This window comes from Electrophorus electricus, chromosome 5, assembly GCF_041902795.1.
Source record: "Electrophorus electricus isolate QZ-2024a chromosome 5, ASM4190279v1, whole genome shotgun sequence".
In the NCBI taxonomy this organism is placed as follows: Eukaryota; Metazoa; Chordata; class Actinopteri; order Gymnotiformes; family Gymnotidae; genus Electrophorus; species Electrophorus electricus.
In genome coordinates, this window is record NC_137501.1 from 23822892 (window position 1) to 23835950 (window position 13059).

The window sequence follows — 13059 nt, forward strand, 5'->3', positions numbered from 1 at the left end:
CTCCCCTCTTCTCTCGCACGTCTCTCTCGCATTTTTTCAAAGATCCATTTATTGTGCAGTCGTGAGTGAGTGAATGAGAGAGAGGGAACACTGATGAAGGGGAGGGGGTGGCTGTAGGTTGCAAATGTAATTCTAATCGGACGGGCTCCATTTTAAAACATTATTTCATGCAGGGCGGCTGTGTTCCCGTGTACACAGCAGTGACTAATTTGTAGAGTTCGGGGAAAGGCACTGACACCTCCTGCTCCTGATATGTTTTCAAGATTTTAAGGTTTTGTTTTTTTTTGCACCAAATGATTGTTTTATTAATTGCATTGATGTGTAAGGTTGACCAACCTCAGTTTCGTAGTACAGGGAAATTTTTAATTGCCGTACTAATGTAAGAACAGACCAAAGTCTGTTAGTGGTCCGTGGGTTTTCGATGAACCGAGCTTTTAGCTAAAAAGAGTAGCATACGTGAAGTTGTCTTCACTTGGAACTTTGGGGGGAAAGTTTTTGGTAGGACTCCCCCAGTACACTATTGAACAGAACGAGCGAGTATACGGTTAGAGCGACTCGCGCAGGTGCAGTACTTCGAGCCGGCCGAAGGAACTAGCGCCCACTTGTCCACGTGTATATGAAACTGCAAACACCGGCTATAAACCATAATTACATATGACTATATTTTCTTTTCGGTAGTAAGTGTGTGTGGTGGCGGTGGTGGTGCTAGAGGTGGTGACTGGGCTCAGTTTAAGTATGTAGTCAGAAGTGATGAGCTTGTCTGCAGCACTGTCTGTGACATTAGATTTCATTCAGTTTCCCCCGTGCCATTTTACTTAGCGTACCTCTCGACTCTTGACATGACGCTCTAAAATGGCCACCTGATTAATAAGCCGTTATTCCGTCTCAGTCTGGCAATAAATAAATGGGAAATATGCACCTTATATAGGGATCATCAGCTGACAAACATTTAGCAATTTTTCTATTATTTCAGAGGTATTTTATGATGTTATTACATTCATGCACACAATGCTGTTGCCTATGTGAGAGAATGCATTCTTGCAGGGTTAGTTTATCTTGTTTCAGTCTTAAAGCTTGTGCATTTTTTATGTGTGTATGGGTTGTGTCTGATACAGTAGCTTCACCACCCGCCCCTGACGCTTTGATTGTTTTTTACGCCGCAGCAGAAATGCACCAATTAATATGCAGAGAGTGAGTGAGACAGAGACAAAAAAAAACAACAACAAAAAAAAAAACCATGCAGGCAGGGGGGAGAGATGACATGGAGGGAAAGAGGGAGGGAAGGAAGGGGAAGATGAGATATGATGAAATGAGAGATGATGAAGAACAAGAGAAAGAGTGAGTGAGATGGAAGTGCAGGGCCTATAGAAAAATGGCGTCTGATAAATGTGAGAGAAAAGAAAGAAAGGGATTGAAGGAAAGAGATAGAGAAAAGAGGGAGGGTGTAACAGGAGGGGATCAATATGTACATATTTAGTGGGAGATAGAGAGATGGAGGATCGATTGGGAGGGGTGGAGGATGGAGGTGTGTTGGGAGAGGAAGGAGAGAAAGAGGGATGAGCAGAGGGGTGGAGTGATGTGGCAGGGGCTGCTGTCTCTTTGTCGCAGTGTCAGGGTATTGATACTGTAACATCGCCATGACAATAGCACCGTGGCGATGGCCATGACGACGCTGGGGAGCACAATGCAGCCACAATACCGAGGGCACTGAGGCATCACATATAGCAGAGAGAGATTGAGAGAGAGATCCAGAGAGAGATAGAGAGAGATATAGAGATAGAAAGAGCAAGAGAGAGAAAGACAGAGCAAGAGATAGATATAGAAAGAGAGATAAAGAGAGAGGGGAGGGGGATAGCAGGTGCATGTATGGGATTTCAGAGTAGGATACATAAAAAATGTCAGCCACAGTTGTGCTATCACAACACTTTAACAAATCACACATTCCTACCATGAAGTCTTTCCCTCATGTTTCACATCCCTCAGCAATTTTGGTTCCAAGATGCAAAAGGAGTGACAAATTTCATTGAAACACTCAAGCCTATTTTTAGTGTACTTTAAAACCTACAAGATGTACTAATGGTGTATTCTGACGTAGCGGCACTTATTCATTTCCCTTGTTTTTCCCCTCAGTGCTGTGCATGTGGCAGGCAGGTTCCTGAGGAGACAAACGGCTGCTTGTCAGCCCAGAAGTCAGTCAAAGTGACCAGCCCCCTTTCCCCCCACTATGATCTATACTTGGGCTCGCCTCCCCTCTCCGTACCCCTTCCCTCCTTAATATGATGTAAAAAGCTAATCGCATGCAAATGTCTGTTGTCCCGGTAACGGGGCCGAAAAATCCCTTTGATGTTTCACCCGGCTCATTCTCTCCACGTTTCCCTTTGTTCTCCCGAGTCTCTCTGCTTTGTCAACATACCCCCTCTACGCCCCTCACTCGCTCTATTCCTCTTCTGTGTTCTCTGTCTTCAACCCTCTCTGTCCATCCCGTCTGTCTTTCGTACTGTCTCTCGCGCTTTGTCTCTCACACTTTTTCTTGCTTTCTTCATCTCTGTACATCTCTCTTATAGCTCTCACCTCTCTTTCTCTATAACCTTTGCTCTACACCCCCTTTTTTCCCCTTTTGGTTCCCTTCTCTCCCACTTTTGCTTGCTCACGTGCTCTTTGGCTTTACAGGCAGACAAAAAAAAAAAAAAAAAAAAAAAAAAAAAAAAAAAGCTCCTGCTCTCGAACATGCCCCCTTTTATCTTTCTTTCTCTCTCCCTTTCCCACTTTGCTGCATCCCCCTTTTTCACCCTGCACACCCCCTCCTCAGTTGTCTCTCATTCTTTCACTCTTGTTCTCCTTCTACCCTCTCTGTGCCCCTCTGTCTGAGCCCTCTCACTCTGTCATTACCCATCATCCTATCTGCTGTCTTCTGCTCCCTGTGCCCTGTCTCTATCTCTCTCTCCGCCAACACTGTCTCCCTCGCTACCCCTTGCTGCTTCTCACTGTGCTCCATGTATCCTCTTTTCCCATTCTCTGCCTCCCTCCCACCCTCTCCCTCCTTCAAATATCTGATCCCCCTCCATTGGTCACTGAGCCGCTGCCATTTTCAGTGTGTCAGTAATGTTGTCAAGTGTGTATCCCATAATGCCTGGTGCTTTAGTGCAGCAATATGTGCTAGATGTCATTAGCCCCCTCACTAAAATGGCTGCAACAAACAGTCCTGTCATTGCTGTCCAGTTTTAATTCTTACAAGAAAAAAAATACAAACACAATGATCAGTACAAAGTTAATGCAGTACAACATAGCATGCATCTATTCAATCATTAATACTAATAAGGTTTTTATATTAAGAAAAAATATGTAAACATAAATATGTATGAAAAAAAGCATGAATGCTTATGAAAGCTTAGAAAGGCACATTGTTTCTTTGGTAAGTGCTTCTATTTACAATGAAAAGTATGGATCATGCCAAGGTATTTATAGTTAGGAAGAGAGCTGCTGTAAAAACACTGAACTGAACATATTTATCACTGTGGAAAGTATGTTTGGACTGAGTTTGTTGTGGGTTTAGAGACTTAGCAACATTCCTAATGTTGCTAGTATGCACATTATTCTCTCTCTCTCACACACACACTTTACATAGAACAATACAAATCATATTATATAATTACTTATATTTTTGCCATTTGTCCTGTACATTGCAAGATATTAATATGGCTTTTGGCTTAATGTCTGTCAAGACTGTAAAAAATTATATCTGTCAAAGGAGGAGATGGGTTGATTGTTCCAAACTGGATTAGCAGAGTCATAGTTAATGCTATAACAAAGCTGAATTTGAACTCTTTACGAGAGTACTGGAATCTTGGGCTAGGCTAGATCAAGGCTGCATATGGTCTAATGGAATATAATAGAATATAGGATGGCAGGGCTCACCAATTACATAACACAAAGTACAAAGCATAATGTCTGAGCATTTCGTCTTATGCAAACCATCTTTGGATTTGGCTGGTGGAGCTACCATAGCGATCAAAGCCAGCTGGATTCTAATGCAACTCACAGACAGAGAGAAGGCAAAATCTTCTTTTCATACAGTGAGAAAAAGGCAGATAGAGAGACACATGTTGACACTATCAGAGCCATGAGGAGAAATTTGCTCAACTCTTGAGTTTACTCAGTTTCAACTCCAAGAAACTCCAGGCAAAATGTTGGATGAAAAGTCTAACATGACAGTTTTAAGTGTCAGCATTCAAACAGCTCATGTTTAGTGCAACATATAAATGTTGTCCAACATTTTTTTGTCTTTTGAAAAGAAAATTTATGTTAAGCCAAAATGTGTCCCTGAAAATATATACAGCTTCACTATTAGTAAGTAATAATTTCTTAGCCTTAATGGCTTTTTTGGAAAAAGGGAGACTTTTTACCTACTGGACAAATCCTCAACTGCACAACTTTGAAACTTTATGAATTTATTTAGGTTAATGTAGGCAAATTTCTTCATTTGACAAAAGCCTTTGGACATAGCCATATAAATATTATTACTGCTTCTACTTAAATACCAGTAATAGATTATGAAAGATGAAAATATTTAATAAAAATATTCATATGAAATTGGCTTTCATATATTTTGCTTGATGAGAATAATATAGGCTAAGGTCAAAGTCAGCAGAGTTGTAAATTTAACTCACACACACACACACACATAAACAACGTAAACACACACACACACACACACACACACACAAAAACAAACAAAAAAACCCCCCACACATATCACACATACACATTTCCAAAACATTCTTATGCCTAAGAAGCATTTACTGTTTTTTTGCACTCATTTGTTTTATATAGTTTACTCACTTACCAATTAGTCCTGTCCACACATGCTAATTATGCTGCTTGTATCTTTAGGTAGCCCATCTCAAACTCAGACGAAACACTCTTTATTTGTGTTTAACATGGGCTATTTTAGGTAATGGAAAAAATGTCATAAGCTTAAGCCATAGGAATTCAGGAATTCCTTCCTAGGAAGCTAGCACCACAAGCCTTCATCACGTATCTCCTGATATGTTTACACAGCCACAGCTTGGTCATTATTTCCCTGAAATATCACTGCATTACATTACTCAAAAGCACCATTTCTTTTCTTTTATGAAGAAGTGGATATCTGTAACTGAAAAAGGTCATAACTCAAATAGCTTAACTGCAGGTTAAAAATGTCTTTCTTAAAGATGATTTTTGATGTGATGGTGAATAGCTACCAGTTTTGTGCAGAACATTACATTAGAATGGTAAGTTGCAATGCATCAGCATTAAGAGCTTTATGTTTTCTTTTCATAACAGGAGACTTTGATCTGGGATTGCCATCATTTTTGAGTTGGCTCATTGTGTGTGAAAAAAATATTCAAAGAACAGACTCAACAGCTGGTCTGAAAATAGACTGAAAACAGATAACAGCAAAATAACCAGAGGACAAGTAGATAACAATAGGTATCATAATTTCTATAATGCTTTGATTAAAAATGGCAAAGCAAAAATGCAGTTATTTGGGTTATTTGGGTTATTTCGGTGGAGGGGGGGGGGGGGGGGGTAGTAGAGCAAAAACAATTGAAAGCCTTGTTTAAAGTTTTGCTTTGGACCACTTCAGACCTATGAGAGTAATTCCTGGAGCAGACACAACTTTAAGTAGCCAATGCACTGAAGCCAGCAGTGTGCAAAAATGAGAATCATGCTACACAGTCTAGAAATCAGTTACCCTCAGAGAGCAACTGGAACAGGCAAAGCCGAAATGGCATACTCTGTGGAATGTGCCACAGATTCCAAACCTTGATATAATTTATCGTGCTGTATAGAGTCATCTTCCAGTCTCTTTTGGTGCAGAGTTTGTCCAGTTTTCTCAGTCAAGTGAATATCCATTGAATGCTTTCATTTCTATTCAAAGGGAGGAAAAAGAGAAAAGGGTTCAATAATTTTACAAAAGGCCTAGTTGTGTTTTTAAATGCTATAAATAGTTAAGGTAGCGCTTGAAGGTAAAACAAATGACTGATAAGGTTTATGAGGGAAAGGACTAACGTTTAAGGTTGAGATGAGAAGTTCAGATGGAGGTGGATAGCAATGAGTTCTGAGCAAATACAAAACAAATAATAAATAAACAAAAGAAGTCATGTAAACAAATTTTGTGTCTATGAGAGAGCCACATAGACAGAGAGTTGTCAAAGGGCTAGACAAGTATTGCTTCATTTGCTTTAAAACTCATGCAGCCTTGTTTATCCATAAAACTGCGAAGCTCTGTAGTCCTTATACACTTAGCATTAATGTTCCTATACTTGTTAAATACTATAATTTAAGGGCATTTGTGTCTGTTACAGGTTACAAAGTTCTTATTTTTTCTTTTAATCAATATGTAAAAGTTCATGTGTGATGTTAGGTGAGTGTATTTGTTGGTTGCAGGGACCATTGAGTATGTTTTGTAACTGTTACCGTTGTGGAACTGGTTTGAACTGAGTTTTTCTTTGGGTCTCGTGCAGTGGCAGGAGAACCTCCTTCTTTCTGGCTGCCCAGTGAGGAGGAATCTGAACAGCTACTCTGAACTGAGAGAGAGAATTGTTTTCATTTTAGTGAGAAAAATCTTGTCATATATGTATGGATAATGCTTTTCTAAATTCCTAAAAAAGCATGTGGCAATATCAATAGACAGTAAAAGTGGACAATGTGTACATCACACAGCACTAGAACTAACAATAAAGTATAATATTAAATGTGTAGTCATGTCCTTGTGAGTACACTAATATAAATGTGTGCATGCATTTTTTGGAAAGTGCACTTGTTTGTTTGTTGTTGTTGTTTTTTGTGTGTGTGTGTGTGTGTGTGTGTGTGTGTGTGCGTAGTATGTGCACAGACACACAAGTGAGTGTGTGTAATTTACCTCTGTCATTAAGACTGAAGCTTGAGTCCAGGTCAGATATGTGAGCTCCTGTCACATCCAGTAGAAGCTTGCTGGACACTCCCATACACAGAGACTCCTTCAGACACAACTCTTCAGACACAAACACAGGCACAAAGATACTCAAAATAAACAGCAGCAGTTCATCATGTACGTACCTCTGGACTCACCCATTCTACATGGACAACAGGTCTCCTAACTGTTACCCGTAACCAGCACTACTTCTTACGTCAGTGTACTTAAAGCTTATAGTCACGTTGTAGCTTGTATCCACAAGGCACTGCAGCTACAGCGCAGAGCGGTTTTCTGTTTCTGAACTTGAGATTGTTTCCTAGCATTGCCAGTGCCATTTTTGGCCAGAAGCCAACAAGACTAGAACTGGGACAGGAAAGTAGAGTTCTTCTGTAAACTACACAGTGATTTCCCGGCCAAGCAAGAGTGCCTGTCACATTGACAGCGCTTGCTGCTCATTCTACTGGTGAATGATGTTGCGTGGGCAGCAGATCATGTGGTAAGGAGAAACGACATGACGGGCATTTGGCTATGGACTGGCTTGAGAAAAAAAGAAAGAAAGATCCTTATGACTTAATCGTGCGAAATCTAACCTGTGGATATTTTCACTACACCTCTTTAAATTACAGTAAAAAATATGAAGACATTGCTAGGTAGCCACTTTTACACAGGGATCTTGAAGAATTAAGACTTTTACGTTTCACTTGAGAATGTGCTTGCGAGGTACAAAACCCATCACAAGAAGCACTTCTCCAGCAGTTAGTTAATGCAAGGCTTTATAATTCTGACTAAAGGGATGCTATACAGGTACTTCACTTTTTTACCAGTATAGGCAAAACATCCATCCATCCACCCCCATCAGTCTCAACACAACAGCAACATACCTACTAATGTTACTGTAATTAAACTCTTTTTATTTCTCTCTTAATTACACATATTTAACTAGGTCAATAATGGAAAGCTATCATTATTTAAGCACATCTTAATTAAAGGAATATGCACTCAATTAACTGAGCCCTTGCAAAGAGAAACTATACATGTCCATATACCGTTCTTCTGCATTCTACAAAATAAAATAAATAAATAAAGCATTACTGTAAGTTTTATTTTTAAATGCCCACATGAATGAAGTAAAGTAAGTGTAAATAAAGCATATTTAGCAATTGAATACAATTTTAATGTAAAGGATGTACAAAATCAAAAACTAAAATGCCCAGTTAAACAAAAAGGGGAAAAGGCTGATAAATGGTTTTTCGTTGCAAGGGCAGCAAAGTGATCAAATTTGTAGAGTTGTTGGTTTTTCAAATTATTAATATAATTATTAACTCTATTAATGTTTTCTGTAACAGTAAAACAGAAAACGTTGCACTTTACTAAGTGACTAACACACAACACACGCACACAGCCGCGCACACACACACATGCTCACACACGCAAATTTACACTCAGTGTTACAAAGATATTTTGGTTGTTAAAGATGGTCAAGAATGAAAGGTCTTTACACACATTAATTCCTTCAGTAGTTAAGATGAGGTGTAAAATGTTAGAGCGCTGAACCTTACCTGTGTTATGAATGGCGTGTGTCCACAGGAGCTGGGCAATGTCATGGGTCCAAGCTTCTCTCTCCTCCGAAGTGGAGGTCTGGAGAGTGAGACAGTCTTTGGTGCGAGATGCCTGTCTCACCCACACCTCAAACCTGAGGCCCTCCTTGCCCACATTTTGGGTCAGACCCATCTCTCCTGTCTGAAGTATGCCAGAGAGGATGAGTTTGAATGTGGCAATTTGTGTTCATGTGGGTTTTGTATGTACTTTGTTTTACTTTCTTTATGAGGGCAATAAAGAGAACATGAAAACATGAATTCAGTATGAGAATTGTGAGAGCATTTTGGTTGGCCCAAAGAGCAAAAACATTTTCAGAAAGTAAATTTTATTTGAAAAACTAAATAATTGACAAAATAATTGATAATTAAATCAAGTTTGATTCAGGTGCAAAAGAGCAATATTTAGGTACTTTAATAATAGCTCAATAGAAAACACCTGCAAAGAGTATTTGTAACATTATGAATGTGTTTCTTTTTGTGTAATACATCCATATATATTGCAAATGTGTACATGCATACTGTGTGAATGAGTGAGATGCACCTTTATGCAGTGTTTGAAACTGTATGCACTGCGTCCAGGACTAGGAGTTTTGTGTTTGGTGAAAATGACGTAATGCTGGTAGAGGAACACACTTCTCATGCCCGTCTTTTTTCTGCGGCCGCCGGCGCACACACAGACACACAGCTCACCCTGTCGTACCAACTCCCCCCGTTCTGCCACAGGTACCTGAGATACACAAATTCACACACTGGACTTCAGTGTTTTTAGCCTTCGCAAACATACTTACTCATAAAACTGTAATATGGCAGAGAACTAAATATGACATTCGTTTTACTGACCACCGGGGGGCAGTTTATTTGTTAGCCTATCAGTGTTCCAACACCCACTCTAAATCATACACGCCTATAATCACTTATCCACCATGTGTATTTGTTTTCTCACCGGACAGCCCATGATGAGGTCGCTGGCCCGCAGGGCCTCTCCATAGCGCTGGGCGTATCTGAGAATAGAGAGGGCGGAGTCAGGGGTGGGGTATAGCCCTCCCAGTTCCTCAAGGATCTCGCAATAGTGCTGCAGCCTCTGAGTAGGAGCTACCAGACACTGAGGAAAGGTCACAGCAGACAGAGCAGGAGAGCAGGACTGCTTTGCCTAGAGAGGGGCAGAGAGAGAGAGAGAGAGAGAGAAAGAAGGACTAACAATTGTGAAGAATTCCACAAGGAGGAAATCAAAGCAGAAATTTGAAAGTGCTGCTAAAAGTTAAAAAGATCTCAACAGTATATCCAAATTCACACTTGTGTATATATAAAATGACATTGAAGTCCTGGCAGAATTGTAAACTAGTGGATGCATCTTCATCCTAATGTGAGCCTGCATGTTTTAATGGAATACTGGGCAAGCAATAAGAATGCAGGGTTCTTTTTCATCAGGTGTAAATGGTTCAAAAGCATACACTGGTGTGGTTGATCACTAATATGGCTGTGGGGTATGGACAAAAATATTATAATGCAATTATATTGCAATACATTGTAATTGCAATAGCCTGCAAAACCCTTAAAGTGTAATAGCTAAGGTCTGCATTATTTTGATCAACATTATATTACATTCACTGGAACATGTGCCATGATTTAAAACAGCAACTGAAAACACTCTGGAACCTATGAGACAGGTCAGGAAAAAAAAAACTGTAGGTAAATTCTGCGATTGGTTAGAAGCCTTATTTGCATATTGCAGCCTTGTGTCAGTATTGCAAAGGCCAATATTGCATTAATAATGAACAACTGAATAGTGCAGATGAAATGTTTCTTATTATTCCACCCTTTATTATAAATACCTACCTACATTGATTGGATGTGCTATTAAGTAATCTTAGGAAATATTTTATTAGGTGCATTTTATTTTCATTTTATTTGAATTTTATAAATATCTAAATGTTATAAATTTTAATAATCTGTCATCTGTCAACTATCTAATTTATCTCAGTATTCACTAAGGTCAATATTCGCTTATAATATACAGTTGACCAGATATTATATTATTATTCTTAATATTATACAGTGACACTGTCATGGTATATATATGTCAACATAGCAGTGAGTGTGGCACTAGTAGTGTATTTAGCACAGCGGAGTTAGAGCTTTGGAGTTTTAATAAGCATCAGTGTAACTGATGACAGTTGACTGCCACTCAAAAATATGCAGCCGACAACAATCCTTTGTTTGGAAACTAAGCACTGATAAAGAGCTGGAGTAGTTGGCTAACCCAAAATGTACATGACAGGACATGCAACATAGTCTCTAACTGTGAATCTAAATGGTTTTATTAGATGGTATTGTTTGTATATCTGTCATTTAAAATGAATTATGTCTTAGTGCATTTACATGACTGCATTTATGCAGTCACATTTATTTGTGATATTCAGTGCTTTCTAATAGAGGCCACTGGACTGTTACTGATGTGATGCATTGCCTAAGCACTAATTCAATGCAAGAGGCTTTTTGAGCATTTTCATTTGCACCTCACATCATATAAATTTGAATAAATTGATGGTAAATGGTGGACATCATCTCACTAATTTGCAAAAACACAATTGATGATGGATAAAAATACCTCTTCTACCTTGTATCTCTATGCGCTCAACATTTTTCTTTTGCCACCTTGTGGACACAACAGGTATTGCCACAGCAGTAGAATCCATAGGCAGCCAAGAATCCACAGTGGCCATCCACTTCATTAGTCATATTACAGGACATGTGGTGGCAGTTTAACTCCTTGCAGCTGCGTTTTCCATGACATGAGAGTTGAATTTGGCTTCTTTCAATATTTGGAGAGTTATGGAGCTCACCTTGAAGATGTCGGCAGCTTGACTGACCAGCGGGGAGTCCAGCTCTGGCTTCATCCGGATGTAGTGGGAATATTGCATGAACTGCTCTCTCTGAGATTTAGTGCGTGTCCAAGTGAGTGAGTGAGTGAGTGAGTGATTGATTGATTGATTGATTGATTGATTGATTGATTGATTGATTGATTGATTTATTGTGTGTGTGTGTGTGTGTGTGTGTGTGTGTGTGTGTGTGAGACGGACAGAGAAAGAGAGGGAATAAAATATATTTATTTCAATTTTAAAAGACTGATAGACTGTAACGATATGTAATATGTAACAATGTACCATTCATAGTTCTCAACTCTTACCTCATAACGTCAAATAGTACACATCCTCATTAATCAACTCATGTAATGATCCTTACTTTTACTAGCAAGTTCACTAATTATATGACTTAACTTTATGAATGTTACAATGTCTTAATTCAGATATCCTTAACTATATTATGACTGTAATAATAAACTGTAATAATATGAAGTATTAGGACATTCTTATCTGTCAGGCTGGTACATCCTCTGTGCTTGCTCTAACAACTGGCTGCATGTTGATACTCATGTTCTCAACAATTCATACCCAGAATGCCCAAGTACAAAAACAAACAAAAAAAACTTACGTATTTACTGAAGCAGTTGGTCTGATGCAGCGTCTGAGAGAGAGCACCCTCTATGGTGGGTAGGAGTAACTGTGAGTGGAAGGCAGTGAGACTGCTCCAGTTTGAGAAGAGGGAGTCGGCTTTTCCTCGTAAAGAGGTTGGTGCTTCTGGGCTGTCCAGTAGAGGGATATAGGTTTCTTCTACACCCTTCAGTAATGCTACATACTCTCTCTCAGAGCTCACCAGCCTGCACCACTGCAGGTACAACTTGCTGAAAGAGACAGAGGGAGATAAACTGTAGATCTGTTAGTTCCAGTTTCCCTCCTAGGTTCACCTATAGCCCTTTATACTATAAGTACTCATTCTTCAATCTTGTATTTACATACATTTCATTTTAGTTTTAAGCCTAACACTTCACTTCATAATAGCAATTGAATAATAAGCCCTAATAACTAAAACAATAAATGCTAGAGTTTAAGAGATTTTAAGTCTCCATAAGTCTCCATACTCTGACCGTACCCACTTTCACACCACTTACCTCTGTGCAGTAGTTCCGGGCCTCTCCCCCGGTGCATCCCGGTCGGTCCGGCCAAGCAGCACGTGCTGCCTGGAGAGCCCAGTGTGATCTGCCACCTCTTTGCTGCTGACCTCCACCCCCCGGATTAAAACGCCACATTTGCCTCCTGCGCTGTCCCTCCATCCCGGCACGGCCGCTGCTGTCCCTGCAGCAAGTGCTGACTCAGTCAGAGCCTTCCTTCCCAGCCAGGGCAGCGGGGAAGAGTTGCTCACAGGGACTGGCAAAGGCTCCGCTGGTTTGGGTGCTGCCACGGCGGTGCGCCGTGGTGCCAGTAGGGCCTGGAGGTCGAAGCTGGGATGTCGCTTGCGAGGGGGTTTAGGAGGGAGATCAGTGGGCTACAACAGGGGGGAAAGGGAAGATGTTATTTCAACAATATTCGTAAGAAACCGGTACTTACACAGTGGGTCAGGGGTGTCATTTCTGGTTTCAAGGATGAGAATCCAGAAGTTTGGTGTGCTCCTGTCTTATACACATCT

General features: G+C 40.1%; 1 protein-coding gene across 10 annotated transcripts in view; it reads right to left on the reverse strand.

Annotated features, from left to right (window-relative positions):
• Positions 1-3203: 3203 nt before the first annotated feature.
• The window catches only part of arhgef40 (Rho guanine nucleotide exchange factor (GEF) 40), a 28890-nt gene continuing 19034 nt past the window's right edge, over positions 3204-13059 (reverse strand). For 4 of the 10 annotated variants that reach the window (XM_081714457.1, XM_081714456.1, XM_027022869.3 and 1 more), the window contains exons 18-27: positions 12545-12918; positions 12028-12301; positions 11379-11468; positions 9479-9685; positions 9077-9262; positions 8497-8677; positions 6905-7015; positions 6460-6569; positions 6052-6100; positions 3204-5910 (exon numbers count right to left, since the gene is read on the reverse strand). In XM_081714457.1, coding sequence (XP_081570583.1) covers positions 6074-6100; positions 6460-6569; positions 6905-7015; positions 8497-8677; positions 9077-9262; positions 9479-9685; positions 11379-11468; positions 12028-12301; positions 12545-12918 — 1560 coding nt within the window. In that variant the 3' untranslated portion in view covers positions 3204-5910; positions 6052-6073. Of the gene's footprint in view, positions 5911-6051; positions 6101-6459; positions 6570-6904; positions 7016-8496; positions 8757-9076; positions 9263-9478; positions 9686-11378; positions 11469-12027; positions 12302-12544; positions 12919-13059 lie in introns of those variants that run through there. The other 6 variants (XM_027022872.3, XM_027022871.3, XM_027022870.3 and 3 more) reach the window with 5 other exon arrangements.